Source organism: Echiichthys vipera, assembly GCF_963691815.1.
Source record: "Echiichthys vipera genome assembly, chromosome: 15".
Lineage (NCBI taxonomy): Eukaryota > Metazoa > Chordata > Actinopteri > Perciformes > Trachinidae > Echiichthys > Echiichthys vipera.
In genome coordinates, this window is record NC_139840.1 from 19,688,674 (window position 1) to 19,707,096 (window position 18,423).

An 18,423-nucleotide genomic window follows, 5' to 3' on the forward strand; every position below is an offset into this window, starting at 1 on the left:
ATCTTTCGGCCCGGAATATCACGACCGGTGCGTCCCTACTAAATGTACGTAGAATAATCCCCACATTAAATAAATAAATAAAGCTGATTTGATGGTCATCAACAAATCAACAGAAGAATATGAGCTAAACGGGGAACTATCCCGTCATAGGATGTTTATTTGTTCACCAGTTAAACAACAAGGGTAGACTCTCGTCCACTGACACACCTGAAACACTAAACAAAGCTACTCCTAATTAAACTTTTTAAAAATTAAATTAAGCTTTTTAAAAATTAAATTAAGCTGATTTAATTGTTGCTGATTTGCTCCACAAAGAGTGAACTCGATCAACCTTTAAACACAGACTTTATTAAATAAATAAATGCATACATAAATAAATGACATTAGCAACAATTAGAAAGAAAACAATAGTTTCATCAACAATATGAACAATAACAATAATAACATGACTTTAAATCCGTCCTCAGCCTTTCATGTTAAGCTCCCGAACGAAATATGAACCCAATCATAAAGAAAACACTTTAACAGCAAATCCCTGTCAGTCGGACAAGTTGAACTTCTAAAATATACCATCAAATATCCCAAGGAAAGCTTCCTCTTCGTTGCAGTTGGTGCTAAATATAAAGTGTGTAAAAAAAAAGAACAAAGACAGGGAAGTAAATCAGGAGGAAAAGTGAACTGTAGACAAAGTGGATTAGATAATGGGTTGTTTTCATTATGTACTAAGCAAAGAATATTGTAATGAGTCAAAATAAAAGCCTTGTTATTATATTTTCCTCTACCTTCTGTTGACAGATGAGCTGGTGTTGGATGCGGCGCTTATGGTTTCGAAGAAATCAAACCTTCTGGTGAGTGGGGCGGCTTTGGACTCAGTCTGCTTTGGGAGATTTTCTGGTGTTTTTACTGCGATCTCTTGACTGAATACGCTCGGTCCCTGGGAAAGGAGGACGGGAGGTGAGTGTCGCATGTGGCACGTTTGCACATTTGATTGAGCTCAACCTGGGAGTCTTAACCTTTTGCTATTATTACAGAAAGGAGTATTCCTGTCTTGAAAAGAGAAAATCCCATCAGCAAAAGAGCAAAACGAAGAGTGAATTTAGCGTTCTGCCACGTTTTCTGTTGACTTCTAAATGTATCCATGCAGATGAGACACACATTATGTAAAATAAACACAAGTCTATGTGAGTAACTGTTTTAAAATCTAGTAGAATAAAACACAGAACAACTAACGTATAAAGCAAGAAATACTTTTCTACCAGGTTATACTTCGAGGGGAAAGTTTAATTTAAGGAAATAAAGAAAAAGAGAAGTATTTGTATTTCAATGTGTGGGGTGAAATTGAGCAATGATCTGGATGTGGAACTCAACAAAAGCAGAAACATTACTCAATTGTCATGTACCAAAGGGTAAAAAAAAAAATCTAATTCAGGCACTTTTCAAGCCTTTTAAGGTGTTTAAATAAGCATTTCCAGCACCTTACTGCGGTGGTAAGTTACATACAGTAAATACAGTAAATCCAGTATACTGATTATTACACTTCATCACATATAATTAATTGTCAATGTGCTATAAACAATCAAAATTATGTTTGCGAAAGCTTTCTACAGAAGGGGCATCCTTTATAACCTATAATTCAAGCACTTTAGAGAAAATCTTCTGAAATCTTGAAAAACCCCACATTAAAATTCAAGTGTTTTCAAGGATTTCCAGCACCCATAAGAACCCAGTTTATATATATATATGTATATGATAAAGAAGGGCTAGGAAATAAGGATTGTATACCTCCTTCTACTCCTTTTAGAATATGTAAGATTTAATTGTTGTTTACGAGACATTTATTCAGTGAGTTTGTGTATAGGTTTACTGTAAAATTTAATTTTATTGTTATTTTGAAATTGAATAAAATCTAAAGATCTCTGCAGGCACACACACACACACACACACACACACACACACACACACACACACACACACACACACACACACACACACACACACACACACACACACACACACACACACACACACACACACCTTTTTATTCCAGTTGAGTGTGATTCTGTTCTGTGGTCTGACTGTGACCAGTGAGGGTCCTGGTTCTCTGATTCCAGGATTTAAAGTTGGTGAAATCGACCTGAAACACAAGATATTACAAATAGTTTTACTGTCCTAAATACAATATAAAACCTCAGTGAAGAGATTTGACATATTTCAAACATCATTTGATTCCCGGTGTTTAAAACAAACAGCCACACGTTAGTCCGGCCTTACCTCACGGGTGTTCTGGCAGTTGTTATACAGGGTTTGACTTGTGAGTGACTGAGGAATACTGGTGTGGATGTAGCAGCAAAACCTGCACATGAAACACATGTATGCTTATCAAAACCATAACAAAGGTTGAGGCATAATCCCACACAATCATGCCTGAAGTAGGGTATGCAAAAATGAAAAAAAAAGACATGACTGTGTGTGTAACAATGGCGTCTTAACTGACAATACACACACTGACTTCCTTTGTACCTGGCCTCTTACAGTCAACAGACTGCTGGACTTGACGCTTGGTTGGACACGAGGCCAAGGATGTGTCGCTGGCATGCACCAAGTTCTCGTCATCAAAGTCGCCCCAGTCGTCCCACTCGTTTCCAAGGTCGAAGCTGACAGTCGGTATTAGTGAGGATGAAGCGTGTTCAGAGTGAGCGCCCTGGTTTGACACCACAGTGGACCCCTTCGAGTAAGCCGAGCTGGTTTTATTGATCTGCGTTAGAAGTTGTTTATGGTTCTGACTCGCACCAACACTGATTCCTGGATTCATCCACACTGAGGAACCTAAACAGATGAATTAAATCAAAAGGATGAAAACACCATCAAATGTTACGAGTGACCCAGAGATTGAAAAGCGCCACTATGGTACAGCAGCATTAGCCAAGCCAATCCCCGTTTGTGCCACTTGAAATAACCATCAATGACAAACAGTGGAGTAATTGAAAGTGTAATTCCGGCGTAAAATCATCCAATGGTCTTTTTCAGTACCTACATTCTTCAAATAAGCCATCGAGACAGTTTTTTCGTGTATAAACTAAAAATCTGAGAGAGTCGCTAACAGCCGGGGCAGTAAGGTGAACGCATTAAAACAGCTTTTTTTAACCACTAATTCTGCTCAAAATAACACCAAACCTCTGCAGTAGCATGATAAGAGTCCCTACACATAAAACAAAGCACCAACAATGTAGTTAGTGAACCCAGAGTTTATTAAAAAAGTGTTTTTAAAGACTTGCCAACTGGCTTCCACAAAGTCTATTAGTGTCGATTACCAAAGTCCATCCAAAAGGAAGGAGCTCATTGGTGCTTTGTTTTATGTGTAGGGACTCTTCTCATGCTACTGCAGAGGTTTGTGTTATTTTGAGCAGCATTAGTGGTTAATCAGTGTTAGCCACATCCGGCTGTTAGCGACTCTCCCGGATTTCTCAGTTAATAGTTGTTACACAAAAAACTGTCTTGATGGTTTATTTGATGTGTGTAAGTGCTGAAAAAGACCATGGGGTGATTTTACGCTGGAATTACACTTTAATATTCCTTTGCCCATGTACCCAAAGTGAATATTCGAGCTAGCCACAGCTAACGTGGCTCAACAGTTTGGTCTGTGTCATAATGAGTTTCAGTTGTTTGACTATACTTTGATGGTGAGTATGAGATGCAGCAGGGGTTTGAACAGGCTCCTCCATCATCATGTGCACGTCCTCCACATAGTCAGCATAATCTAACGGGAGATGGAAAAAATACAGTCACAGATTATGTGAGGATGTTGGGGAATGTGTTGAGTTCAGAGAAATCTTCTTTAACTTGTTTACCACCGTCCACGTCGTCCAGATGAACTACGCCTGGCCGCTGAACGCTGTCCTCTCCTGTCAGATCCACAGTCTCAGTGCACATTCTCACTGGAGCTTCATAGTAACTTCCTCCATACCTTCATCGTGAATATCATTCAGCATCAGGCCATCAGATTTCATTGACACATATTATTGTCACAGTTTCTTCAGAATGTACTTTGCAGAAGTCTTTAAGGGACTTATTCTAATATTTGCACTTATGAATCAAAGTCTAAAATGTTAATGTAATTGAATACCAGGAAACAGTGGGTAGCCTCTCTTTGGGTTTGTAAGCAAACTCCTGCATGTTGACAGACACGGACTCTTTGCTCATTTTCACCTGAGGAAATAAAACAGAATACCAAACACAGGACTGTTCAGCTTGGTAATACAGTATAAGTAACTCTGTAAATGGACTTATATATGCAAATAAGTAAGACACTTATATTGTGTGTCCACGTATATCATTATATTTTTATTTAATACAGTAGTATAAAATGCAACAATGCACATGCAGCTTGCACAGCTGGAGTTTTGGATAGAATGAGCACAGAAACACACATGTACCTGTAAATGAAATATTTATATAATTAGCATTTCTAAAATGAACATCATCATATCATGCCTAGACTATGTGGTACATATTCTATGCACTTACTTAAAGTGTAATTCCGGCGCGAAATCATCTCATGGTCTTTTTCGGCACTTACATACATCAAATAAGCCATCGAGACAGTTTTTTGGTCTAACAACTATTAACGGAGAAATCCAGGAGAGTCACTAATAGCCGGACGTGGCTAACACTGATTAGCTCGGGGCAGCACGTTGAAGGCCTTATAACAGCTTTTTTAACCACTAATACTGCCCAAAATAACACCAAACCTCTGCAATAGCAACATTAGAGTCCCTACACATAAAACTAATGACGATTTCTCCGTTAATAGTTGTTACACGAAAAAACTATCTCAATGGCTTATTTGATGTATGTAAGTGCTGAAAAAGACCATGAGATGATTTTGTGGCGGAATTACACTTTAATGAAAAAACATATAGATCATATTCTCATTTCCTAATACTATAAATATAATAGCTGTTCACGTTTAATAGTTATGTTATGTTTTTTGTGCTGTTTGATTGATTAACCAGTTGAATTAACCAGTGGTGACTTGGCAGTGACTCATCAGCTTCTTCTGCAGACTTAACATGAAGGGTTTTAGGAGACATTAAATCTTGCTCTTTGCTTTCTATCCTGGATGATGTTTAGAATAGCACATTGTATCTTACAATAATCACAACAACTACACATTGAACCATGTTATTTGTTTCAATTCAACAACAGTTTTCTGTGTGATGGTTGCACTGTTAAGAGTATATGATGCCGGTTTAGACAGACTCCGAAAAAAACTGTTTTCTTGCTCACCTTGAGTCGTTTGACAGGAGTCTGCGTAAGGGTGTCACACCTGCTCCTCAGGTCTTGCAGATAGGAAGAGAAACCTGATTCTTGATTTGCTGACCTTTTCCGGGCCACAGATACACCTACTTTACCTTGAGGGTGGAGAGAAGACCTCTATGATCTTGACAGCCGCACAAGGTGAAGCACAGGTGCACAAAAAGGACACGTACACAGTAAAAGACGAGTGATCGTACTCACAGCAGTCGTGGCCACAGAGATCCTTATTCTTGCAGAAGTGGTTGCACTGCCTTTTATCGCCTAAAGCTGATTATAGAGTGTCACGTTTGAATAGTTACATCTCAAATATCAACCTGCCTTTGAAGATATACTATATCGATATACACAATTTCAGCATCAACAAAATCATCAGAAACACAATGTATTGCCTTGTGTAGCAGATGTAGCATTTTCTCTCTGAGGTGCAGCCTGATCTGCAGACTGTGGTTTCAGTGTAGAGTGCTGCGGTCTCTGGCCTGTCAGATCATGTGAAATGTTGTATGGATTATCGGCTCCAAACCTCCTTGCTCCAGAGTAGTAGACGTTGAAGTTCTGTTGGATGTCCAGGCCGACTATAGGAGAAGAAAACGGACAAAATATACAGTAAATGCACTCCTAAGGGATGTCAGGATTAACTGATTTTGCTTTGACCGTGGTTTCATAACGTCAGTTTCATAACTGTGAGAATTGTAGAAGCAACAATGAATATCCTATTTGCAAAGCGTGTCGTCTAAAAGTGAGTGCAAAGGGGCTCAACACATCAAATATGTTCAAACATCTTCAAGCTAATCATCCAGCCCTTTATGCTCAAATCAGGGTAAAAAAACAAAACAAACAAAACTTAACTAGCAGATGTAACGTTACTAACCTTGACCAACACTCCACACTTGGCTGGAGTAGTTCACAACATGTTACTGTTTACTTTCTGATATATATACACTATGTAGTAGTAGTTACCTGTTTCATTTAATTAATAATAGTGAAAACCATGATTTTTCCTCTCAATAATCGTGATATCCAGACAATACTCCAAAATCTATGGTTCGATTAGATAATTATATGCCACAACAGTTTTCAGTATAGCAAAAACTACATTTATTGCAATTATCAGCTTTATAAAAATATATGAATTGAATAATTGCTTTGTTTAGTGTGACACACTTCTTTCTCAGCCATATATAAAACAATAACAAGCGCTTTACAGCAAAGTGCCATCTCAGCTCAATTACAGCAATGCATTGCACAACATGGAACAGGCATGGTGAACTGTTCAATTGATAAATAAATAATCTTGTACCGAACAACACAACATACTGTTATTCCCCTCTGTAATAAAGGTGATACATATTCTGGATATATCTCTATGTTAAATGTAAAGGTATCTCCATAGTTTACCATATTGTGAGCTGATGAGATTGACACTGATCTCTTCTCCTCTCGAGGCCTTTTCTACCTCAATCTTCTTCGTCCAGCTTCCACACTTCAACAGCACAACGTCCCTGGAAAACAAACAAGAGGATGCCTGCTGACAAATCAATAAACTAAAGACTCTCAGACCAGGTTCTGCCCGTTTGTACATAGTGATGAAAACTCTGTGTTCTGATTTAGTGACAGCGTTATAGAGAAAGAGAGGGTAAGTCATAGAAAGCAAACACAACACAAAATTTGTGTGGGAGTTTTTTCCTCACGTGAGTTTCTGCACGAAGACCACGTTGTTGTCAGAGTTTCCAATAATCAGAGAGACGTAGTGATTGTCTGGAGCTGTTCTCCTGGACAGCAGCTGCGCTTGGTTTTTAAGGTTCACCCTCACCACGATGTCCGCCGTAGCACAGCTATACCTCGGAAGCTGCAAAATACTGAAATTACTTTACAGAGAAACGTTTAAGAATAACAGAGCTATCCAATGAAACCTCACTTGCAATAACTCAAAAGTCTCAATGACAAAAATGAAAAGCTCTATTATATGACAAAATATGACATACTTGTCCCTTTGATAATATAACTCTGCAACATCTTTTACCTGCTCCAAAGTTACTTCATACGTCGGGAGATGCATAATAGATTCTCTGATTTGGTTGCCAAATGGTGGATGTCTGTTGAGAATCTGAATAAAACAATTAAAGTTAGAAATCATATATCCATGAACTCTATATAATACTTGAAAATATTTCTGTGCAACCCAGCGTGGTGACTAAGTTGCCACAGATCCAGCTCAAACAATCAAATGCTTTGGATTATTAAAATGTGCTTTCTTTTTTTAAATATTTAAAAATATTATATATATTGTTCCTGTTATTCTTATGTTTTATATTTCCCTGTGTTTATTTTGTTCATATTTTTCTATAATTTATTGTTTCTTATTGATGCTTCTTCTTTGTGTACTATCCACTTTTCTGCTTTGTGGGACTAATAAAGGGATATCTTATCTTATCTTTTAAAGTCCACTCTTTTCTTCTAGTTCCTACATTTGGATGTTAAAGCTTCACTGTGCAGAATGATGTAAGTGCAGAGTTTGACACTTTAAATATGTTTTCACATTCATCTACTGAAAGTAAGAAGTTTCTCTTTGCTCATTGAAAAAACTATTTTCCGGCCTAGGAGCATGATTTGTGACATCACAAACTTGAAGCCTCCAGTGCACATACACCGACTTTACAGTGAAGAAGGAAACCTGAACCTTTTACCCAACAGTTCCACAATATTTGCATATTTATAGATTAGGTTTTTTAATGAGAGGGAATGTAATTAGAAGAATTTTAACAGGATATTATTTTGTTAAAGAGTTTTTTTTAATTATAAATATTAAAACATGTCTGGAGGGGATCTTTAAATATTACACAGTCTGACCAGCTCGAGCTCTCTGGCGTTGGTTTGTTCTATTTTGCTGAAAGTGGTGAGTCCAGCGTTCACCATGGCAGTCGACAGCGTCTGGCCTGAAAAACACAAGTGTATTATTACCAAATGTTAACATTTAGTTTTAATTCAGCATGTAGTAACTTACATGGGGATTTTTTACTCATTTTGGGACTATATTTACACTGCTTAGATAAAAGATGCTATGCTAAGCTACTGGATGTGTATCCACCTATCTTCTCCAGCTGTTTGGAAACATAGGACGAGTTTTCCCAAAGCTTGGCTCTGAAACACTTCGCCAGCATCAGGGAGTTGAGCAGAGCAGAGAAACCAGTCTTGGATCGGTGACTCAGAAAATCTGACAGGCCTGATTGGGATCAAAATATAATCAAAGTTTGAATAAAAATATCAAATGAAACTGAGAGCTCTTTATTTATTTGTTATCCCAACATACATTTGCTGATGCGCATCCCATTCCTGAATATCTTTGCTGTGTCCTGTGTAAGTCCAAAATCCTGAATTGAGATGGAGCCCAACTGAGCCTGAATTAAGCTGCAAGGCAATAAGCACAAAAAGTCTCAACCGGGCAGTCCGTGAGAAATCCATAACATATATTCTGCCTGGATGAATAAACCTACCAGTTCACTTTCATCTCACTGGTTTTGATCTTTCCCTCCATTGGAAACCTGGAAAAATAAAGAAACACCTCATTTAAATTGGCTTTGTCTACGTCCACCATTATGCATTTTAAAAACAGGGGTTATGACGCGGCATATGCACTTAGTCTCATAAATGTGTCTGACCTGATGGTGATCCTGTTCTTGTCCTTGTTCAAGGTGTTCAGGAGCCTCTTCTCATTCACTCTCAACTGAATGTCGGTGAACTCTCTGCTCTTTGACACCAACTCAATCTGTATAAACAGACACTTTTGAGCTGAATAGTATTTTTTCATCACCATATTTGAAATAGTGTCCTCTTGCAGGAAAGAAGTCTAACAACACATTATGTCCTTATATCTGATCAAATACGCTGCTGTGCAGTCTTTTCAGGAAACCTACCAGGTCGGACAGGTTTTCAGTGCCAGCCACTTTGCTGAACTGTTTCATGGTTTCAAAGGCAACACAGTACCTCGCCATCAACCTGCCACCCTCTGCAAGGAACAAAATAAACTACTAAACCGTTTTAAGGCTCAGTTGAAAAAGGAGTGTAGCTTAAGGTGCAGATGTCATCCACACCACTGAACATAAGAAACTGAGAGGAAACTTAGTAGGAACACATTGAGCATTTTGACAATAATTGCAACTACCGTATCTTCGGACTATAAGTCTTTTTTTCATGGTTTGGCTGGTCCTGCAACTTATACTCTGATACGACTTTAAGCAGCAGAAAGGAAGTTCGGAGAGAGCGAGAAACTTGTGAGGGCTGGCGAAAAGCAGAGGATACTCTAACTGCAATGATGAAAACAAGAAAAGCTCATCACGGGCTAAAAGCTAGATGGCCACAGCCAGAGGAACAAGTTCAGCTACGTCTCCACACCCAGGTAGTTGCCAAGGCGGAGGACCTTCTTGGTGTTACCGCATAATGCAACACAAGCACCTCTCTATCAGAGCACGGACCCCAAAAGAATGTGACTTATAGTCCAGTGCGACTTATATATGTTTTTTTCTTCTTAATTATGCATTTTTCAGCTGGTGCGACTTATACTCTGGATAATATGATATTTTCCTCTCTACCTGTGGGTTTGATGTTGATATCCTCATCCATGTCGATCAGACCGATGGAGGACAGAGAGTTGAGGTTTTTCAGACACAGTTCTATGAGAAAAGAAACACCTTAAACTACAATAGTGTGGCTTCAGCACAGTGTTTAACGTGCTACTTTAGTGACTTCAAATTGATAAAAAACAGTCACCAGCCACCTTGCAACTTTGCTTCGATTCCATGCCTGTCCAAGTTGGCTGAGAATCCTGAAATAAATCAGAGTTGGACACACTGCACTACCTGGTTTTACATACAGTCATAACAAAGAAGCTGGACACTAATTCTGATACATATATGAGTTTTGAGCGCTGACCATAGTGTGTGGGGTTCTTAAGGGCTCTGATGTAGAGGAGGGTGGAGCGTATCCAGTCCAGAGCCATGTTGACATCACTGATGGTTTGGAGGACAATCTCAGCATTCAGGTGCTCCACCAGGTGACTATGTAAGCTGGGGAAAGGAAGTATACTGTTACCTCACAAACTGCTGTATAATCTCTCTCCTATGAGAGAAAGACAGGCTGAGAGAAAGGGAAGAAGAATGTCAAGTGACCGAGCTGCGATACCTGCTCTCAATGATTTCCACCCCATTCATAAGTTTCATGTACTTGTCTTTGGTTTGGAATTTGGTCATGATCACTGCAGTCGCTGACGTGTCAAACTAGAGGAAGAAAATATAAAAGATATTTAGTCTGTGCATCATACTAAAACTAGCCATTGCTATGTGTCTTACTCCATTTATTGTATTTAAATAAACGTTATTTCAATAACAACTTCATGTTACATTAATGGTGCATTTTCAAAAATCAATGTAGAGAAATACACCTTGTGTTAAACTGGTTCAGGGCCAGTAACAAATGCACACATCTGTTACTTGTGATGATGCACCGACCTTCTACCTCCCTGTGCTAAGGGAGGTAATAGAAATAATTCCATTGTTATTCTGCCATTACTTGTGGTCTTCCAGCTCGGCCTATCATCTGCAGCAAGTCAGCCTCGCTGTACTCCTCGCAGGAGCCTCCCACATACTGCATGGTAGACTTGATCACCACCAGATGAGCTGGCAGGTTCACCCCCATGGCCAGAGTCCTGGTAGTAACTAGGGTATTAAAAATCACATCACAAGCACAGATTCAGTGCCCATGAAATACAATGAAAACCTGATTTCAAGCTGCAAGCAAATCATAAAAGTTTCAGATTGTCACTATGGTGTAAATTTCCAGTATCATTTTTTAGATACGGTTTTGGAAGGGTTTTGCCTTTAAATGATAGGACAGGTATAGATGAGCAGGAAAGGGAGAAGAAAGCGAGGGGACAACATGCAGCAAAGATCCGCACGCTGGAATCAATCCTGTGCCGCTGCAGTGAGGACCCTTTGATTAGAGATGCACCAGGAAGAAGTCAGCATAGGATACCAGCTTTAAAAAGCAATATTATTGTCAGTCTAAAATTATCTTTATTGCTATTTGAAAATATAAATTTGTGATCGCTATTGTGTCTCTTAATAATTTAAACACAATAAAGGCTTCACAGTCTTATTTGTTTCTTATTTGTACTTAGATTCCTGGTGCTGGATCAGTCAACATGGGTAGGTAAACATTGATAACGCTATTGGCATAAAAACATATCAGTATAGGTCAATATAAGTCATACCGAAATCATAATTTGTATTTCTATTCAACATGCATTTTTGACACAAGTAGTTACAAAAAGCTTGGGCTGAGGCAGTGTTTCAACATGATATGGGCGACATACTGAACGACTCAGTTGCTGTAACCTGTGACACTTTAGTTTCCTGTTTATGTCGGCAGAATTAATGAAAATAAAAACATATGATGGTGTTTCACACTTACTGTATGTAGTAATATATAATCACATATCCACTTACATCACAGTATTAAACTGTACTAGTGACTCACAGAGGACAGGCAGGTCTCCCAGAGTGAAGGCTTTTTCTATCAACTTCCTATCAGACAAGTCAACTCCAGCATGGTGATAACCAACTCCTAACATTACCAGATCTGTACCACAAATACACCAAAAATAATTATAGCATAATAATTAGAGCCACAATCAAATAAACATGAACATTTTAGTGGGTCTGGATGGAAACAGTTTTTTAAATGTTGCATTTGGTGGGTCTTAACCTTTAGAAAAGAGACTCACCTCTCAGTTTTGAATCCAGAATACTGTTTGCATATTTCATCAGCCTTAACAGATTACAAAGTAACAAAAAGTCATGCTCAAGCTTTCTGCAAACTGAACAACAAAATGCATATGTGAGAATGTGTTATGGAAAAGTAAGAAACATACCTTTGCTTGTGCTCGATGCTCATAATGAACCGAGCATCCTTGGCCAGAACTGTGGCTGACTGCTGGACTCCTTTCCTTGTAGAGCAAAACTACAGAATGAAGTAATTATTAGAAATTGAAGCAATCGAACCATCCTCATTAACTTTTGAGAACCTTACGATGTGTTTGATGAGGAAATAGAATGGAAAGAAAACACACAAGCAGAAGAAAGAACAAAGTTTGGCCCAGTGTACCCGCCCACCACTAGTGCAGGCTTCTGGTCAGAGTAAGTTTGTATGATGTTGGCCATCTTGTAGTTGAGCGACAGGTCAAACTTGAACTCTGTTTGGTTCGGGCTGCAGGGGAATCCCAGCACCACCTTCCTCAGCTTCACTGGACGGTGGTTTTCGTCCATGTACAGATCTGTAGCTGGACCGCTCTCATTAGACAGCCAGTCTGCGATCTAATAACATAACATAGCACAGCAGACAAAACAATGATCTTATTACTGATTTAATTTAAAGAGACAGTACAAACACAGAATTGCATTTGTGAATTACAGTGCAGTGACTCAGTGAAGTGCCTTTCTTTACTTGTTGCTATTTATGTTTGGTTTTCTTACTTAATCACATAACAGAGGACTCTGATTAACCTATCTAGGAATTATATCATTCTGAGATCATGCCTTTTGAGTTCTCTTGTCATAAACACATTTCTGCCATGCTCTCTTTTTCAGCCACTTACATCAGAGATGTTGGGTATGGTGGCTGACACGGCCACAAACCTCATAGAGAGGCCTGTCTCTTGATTTTGTGCTGTTCTGTAGGCATGTACGGCCTTCATCCGGCTCACCACAACTTCCAGCGTGGCACCACGGGTCGCATCCTTCACCACATGCACCTAAACGATCAAAATGTTCCATCTTACAGTTGGCTTCAGAAACATATTAAAAAACCTGTATTGTAAAAGCACGATTTTCATGTCTTTTTCTATTATATTGCAGGTTGATGTGCAATATACAGAAATAGTTCAAAAGCATCAAAACGGTCAATCCATTAAGAAAATGTGGCTTTAAACGAGCCGTCAGGACGTTTGTACAGTTGTGATGTCACAAGTATACTATATATAGGTAGAAAGTGCTGATACAGTGCAGTTAGACCTGTTTCATGTTTCTGCGGTCAGCATGGTCGGGGCGGTGTGGATGGTGATATTATGCAATTGCAGCCTGGGCAACTGTGCGGGAGGGTCTGAGCATTGAGCCATGCACCTCCAAGATTTGTAACACCGTGAACGAGGTCGCACAGGCCGCGTTGTAATGACTGGATAGCTACAGGACCCAGAATTTCAGTATGAAAGACCAAGTGTTCGCGAGGACCATGCCCGGCATCCGCACCGCGTCGAATCATGAAAATACACATTACAGTCATTCCCTGGCTGCAGTGATGGTGCAGACACACCAAAAGAGCTGATGCAAATGAACGCTGACCAATCAGAGCAAACTGGGTATTTTTCTTAAAGAGACAGGCATTAAAACGCAGTGTTTCATAAAAGACAGTATAAGAAAAGTTGTTTTTTTTAAACATTAAAACATGCAAACATGTTCTTATATGAGTATGAACCTGAAACTGAGCCCAACATGGGACCTTTAAATGCTCAACAGAGGTTGGTTTGTATGTAATATTAAATCTAGATGTTCTTTATCACTCTATTCCATTTTTTAACATGAAGAGGTGAATCTCATTCTGGAAGAACTACATAGGCAGGTATGCACTTTCATAATACATACGCCCAGAACATGATGTACTATAATTCTTTAATGGCTAAACTCTGAGGGCAGAGGCTAATGATTTGCCAACGCGCAATGCACCACAATATAACACACTGTCGACAGAAGATTATTTGGTGCACAGTAAGCACTAAAATATTGCCCTGTGAATAAAATATCTGACCTCATCGATAAGGAAGAGCCTGACTAGCTGCAACAGACAGTTGTCCTTCCATTTTCTCGTCATGCTGTCCCATTTTTCCTGTAACAGAAGTTAAATACAACATAATGTATGTATTCAAGTGAAATTTCAGGTCACAAATGCATCTTTTTGTTGTATTAATTCAATGAAGACGCAGTGTAGTGTCACACACAGGCGTGGTGAGGATGATGTGAGAGTCCTGAATCTCAAAGAAGTCATCGATCTCCGTGTCGCCCGTCAGCTCTTTACAGTTCAGCCCCAGAGGACCGAACTTCGACTTCCAGCTCTCAAAGCACTGACTGCAGAGAGCTTTGATAGGAGCCACTGGTCAAGAACAAACAGGGAATATTTTTACAAAACAGTTCCTTTTACCTCAGAAACATCCTCAATCTGTAACTGAGTCAAAAATCAAAACACTCTGGAGATGATACACTAATCAAGTCAGAAGAAAAGTGTTCAAAGCCCCAGTGTCTGATTACGTTCAGCTGTATTGTGTTGAAACATTGTTGCTCTTTGCTGACATTGTTTAAGGATTTCTTCTTCCTGCCTGATTTATGATACAGCATACACTTAGTTTACATTGGAAACATAGTGAATCAGATCTGTAGTTTGTCATTTCAATCACTAATAAATTAAGAAAAAAAATATTAAATCTTCATTTTTCATGTCCCCGGAGTTAAGAAAATAAAACAGTTTCAGGAACTTTTCCAAACTTTCTGGGTTATGAATTATTTCTCACAATACCGAGACTTGAAAATAAAACTTTTTAGATAAAATTACATATATTTAGTGAATATAAAGAACTACTCTAGTCCAACTCTACTCTGATTGGATTGGTATATTAGGGTCTACACAATATTATGCTCACTATAGACAGCTTTGACATCTCTCCAGGGCTCTGAGGTCTCCATGAACAGACGAATGATGGCCAGTTCAAACAGCACTGTTTTACCAGATCCAGTAGGAGCACATGCCACAAAGTTCTTACCCGTGTAAAGAATCTGTGAATAAACCAAATATAAAGGCACTTTCGATTACATCTAACAGGTTATAAAGACAATGAAAACTATCATCAATCAAAATCCTCAGCATTATGTTTATAAAGGCTTTTATAATAATGCTTACATCATCAAGTGCTTTGGACTGAACGTAGTTGAAAAAGGGGAACTCGTTGAAGACGGATCTGAACTTAGCTGCTGTGTTTGTGTGGTTCAGGAAATCAAACCACATTACTTGTGAAATAACATCCCAGGCATTCTTGCACAGTTCAAACACAACAGCAAAAAGGATACGGATTTCAGAAACCGGTCGCAAAACTCCAGACCCAGAGGACCCTAAAATGAGCACAATCAAAACATACTTTATTTTTCAGTCACACTCTCACCGATCCACCTGGATGTTTATATGAAATGTTAAAATGAAACATTTATGTAGGGTGTAAAAATCCAAGGTTTTTTTTTTGTAGTGAATGAAAACTAAAACTACAGAAATTACTGCAGACTACATAGTTACAAGGTTCCTACTCTTACTGTCTACAGCTTCTACTGTTTTACAATCCACCACCTAGTGACCAGCATGTTGCATTACAATGGAGCGGTCAATGAGGGGAGCTCACCTCATTTCACCTCATCACACCCAAACACAATGTGGCAGCTGCTGCCATGGCTAGACATTGGCATGCTCATTAGCTGTACCACTTTACAGAAGCTAGAGTATATGAGTGTTATTTGGTAAACCAGTCATAGACTATGAGCACAGCTCCTGTCTGCGACTGTGTCAGTGCAGTGCAGCACCTTGTATGCAGAGCGGCTGAGGCGTCATAGGCGGAACGAAGGCTCTCTTTGTGCCCTTGTCCTGCATCTCAACATGTGCCGCCTTCAGCGGGGGTCGGCTGCTCGCTGCAGATGAGCCCAGAGGAGGGGGAGAGAAGGGGGGCTTAGGGGAGAAAGGATGTGCTGCCTGGCCAACTGTCGCCCGTGGCGGCTGAAGAGGAGGAGGCACTGTCGCCATGGTAACCGGACTGAGAAAAGTTTGAGGTCTGGATGCTGTCTGGTTGCTGCTGCTGCTGCTGCTTCTGAGGTCATCCGTGTTTGACGAGTCACCTCCACTGTTCAACACCTGAACCTTGAACAAGCTGTGGTGGAGGGAGGGGGGGTAAGAGGGAATAAAGAATTGATAGAGGAGGAGGGAAACACGTTTGTCACTGCTGCAACCTTGGTGGTTTATTTAAAGAACCAGCCTATGGGGGATGGTGCAACATCTTTTCATGTTCTTCTCATGAACTGTCAAGTCTCCTCCGTCTTAACCGAGCATGTCAGGGTTTAGAGCAATTCGAGGGATGAAAGAATGAATCAGCACTACATTACATTTTTGGATAGCAAAAAACTGGAAACAGATCTTATGAATATCATTTATCCTACTAATTCAAGCTTTTTTTAAAAAAAATGACGTTCTACATCCGCCTTCAAGGACAGAAAAATCGCTGTTGGCCTGATTTTTAGAGCGTCAAGGCCACATATCGTCATTTTGTAGTTTGAAATCAGAAAACTGTTTCTACCCCCAAGTGTCACACCATACATGTTGGGATAGTCATTTAGGGTCTGTCCCAAAATGTAATTTTTATCGTCCCTGATCATTTCTTTCATACCTGGGATGGTGTGACACTTGGGCGTAGAAACAGATTTCTGATTTCAAAGGGTTTAACTACAAAATGACGATATGTGGCCTTGACGCTCTAAAAATCAGGCCAACAGGGATATTTCTTTGGAAGGTAGACCTACTCTAAAAATAAATACAACTGCGATTAAACCTTAACATTAATCTCTGACAAAGTTGTCAATGCAGAATGCGAGAAGATGAACCGCCACAGTGTCATCTGAAAGCAATGTACCAGCAGCTGTCAGGCAGTCACAACGGTGTCACACTCTTTTCATTGAATGCATATGATATGAATAAATTAATGAATGTGTAGGAAATGTTTTTTTTCTTTTTTAATTTAAGCTAATTTAAAATGCCAAGCATTTCCATGCTGTTGTATCTATGCCATGTATCTTCATGCTTATAATTATAGAAATAATTTTCAAGTTTACCCCAAGTGCAGACTTCTTCTTATCTTTCAAAATATGTACAACAGAGAGAATGTCTGAAAACAGTGTCACACACTCGTTAATTCACAAAAATGTAAATAACTGACACTTGCCTTCTGCGCAGTGGTGGGCTTTTGCTGCGGTCCAGAGACGAACACCTCCTGCTGATGGCTGCATGACCAGAATCATGTGGGGTTTCATCTGCACCCTGAGAGTAATCTCTGAACCCTTCACCTCCCCAAAGACCTTCATATCTGCTGGTGCTATTGCTGCCACCCTGAGTTTCCTCAATCTCTTTCTCACCACTGTTATAACTGTAACTGTTGATTTTTGATGGTAAAACCTTTAGGCCTGCTGATCCTTTAAAAGCAGGCAGGAATGTCTTGGGTCTCTGTGAGAAAACTGTGAGTAATAAGGAAAAAGGAGAGAGAGTTTCATCAAACAAATTTGTTTTTAGCTGTAATCTGGTGCCTTTTATGAGTGTGACTCAAAATAAAGGTTGACTATTTTTGCTTGCTGATGAAAACAGGGGAACTAGAACTATTCCAGTTATTCGTTATATTAATGATTATTAGAATATATCATAAAACCCAGATCCCAGTTTGTTTATGCAAGCCAAGGAAAATTAAGAACGCTTTCAAGTCTATTCAAGCTATCGTGTCAGTGAGTCACACAGTTAAATTTAGTTTGCTTCAATAGTCCCAACACTGAGCAGTTTACTCAAGTCAAGTGAAAGGGAATTCACCCTAATCCAGAGCACAACATACTGTATAGCGTTGAGAGAGATTCTGCCTCCTTCTGCATATCCTGAGTGGCTGGAATCTGGGAAAGAGATGGAGGCGCCTCCAGCTGCCATGGGCTGACCTCCTGGTGCAGAGGCTTTCTGTCAAATACAATCCAGAAGGAAAAAACATGAATTCAGCTGTGAGAGGAAGGAAGAGAGAGGGATCATGTGGGTATATTTTTATACTCACACTTTTTGGACAATGGGTTTCTCAAAAAACAGGTTGTCCAGGGACAAGGTGCAGTCATCGGAGTCCAACATCGCATTAGTTCATGTAGGCGCTCACACATTTGAATGCAAAGCATGCAGGGCGATTTCAATCAGTCTCTATGAATCCTGGTTGGACATTGGGCTTAATTACAAAACAAA

The 18,423-nt window shown here is 39.5% G+C and overlaps 1 protein-coding gene across 1 annotated transcript; it reads right to left on the bottom strand.

The window, feature by feature from the left end:
• Positions 1-778: 778 nt before the first annotated feature.
• Positions 779-18,315, bottom strand: hfm1 (helicase for meiosis 1; the record flags this gene model as incomplete). The annotated part of the gene is made up of 38 exons (XM_083928647.1): positions 779-934; positions 2,035-2,134; positions 2,272-2,353; positions 2,521-2,826; positions 3,674-3,757; positions 3,849-3,964; positions 4,124-4,206; positions 5,287-5,411; positions 5,518-5,583; positions 5,706-5,888; positions 6,712-6,815; positions 7,005-7,162; positions 7,337-7,420; positions 8,164-8,249; positions 8,402-8,536; positions 8,624-8,721; positions 8,808-8,855; positions 8,973-9,079; positions 9,228-9,319; positions 9,903-9,983; positions 10,088-10,135; positions 10,243-10,376; positions 10,492-10,586; positions 10,879-11,024; positions 11,845-11,946; positions 12,092-12,135; positions 12,239-12,327; positions 12,480-12,680; positions 12,962-13,117; positions 14,167-14,244; positions 14,357-14,508; positions 15,053-15,185; positions 15,310-15,380; positions 15,477-15,518; positions 15,978-16,318; positions 17,384-17,672; positions 18,038-18,153; positions 18,245-18,315. The coding sequence occupies 38 exons, from the start codon at positions 18,313-18,315 to the stop codon at positions 779-781; spliced, it is 4,602 nt and encodes a 1,533-aa protein (XP_083784773.1).
• Between the last annotated feature and the right edge of the window lie 108 nt (positions 18,316-18,423).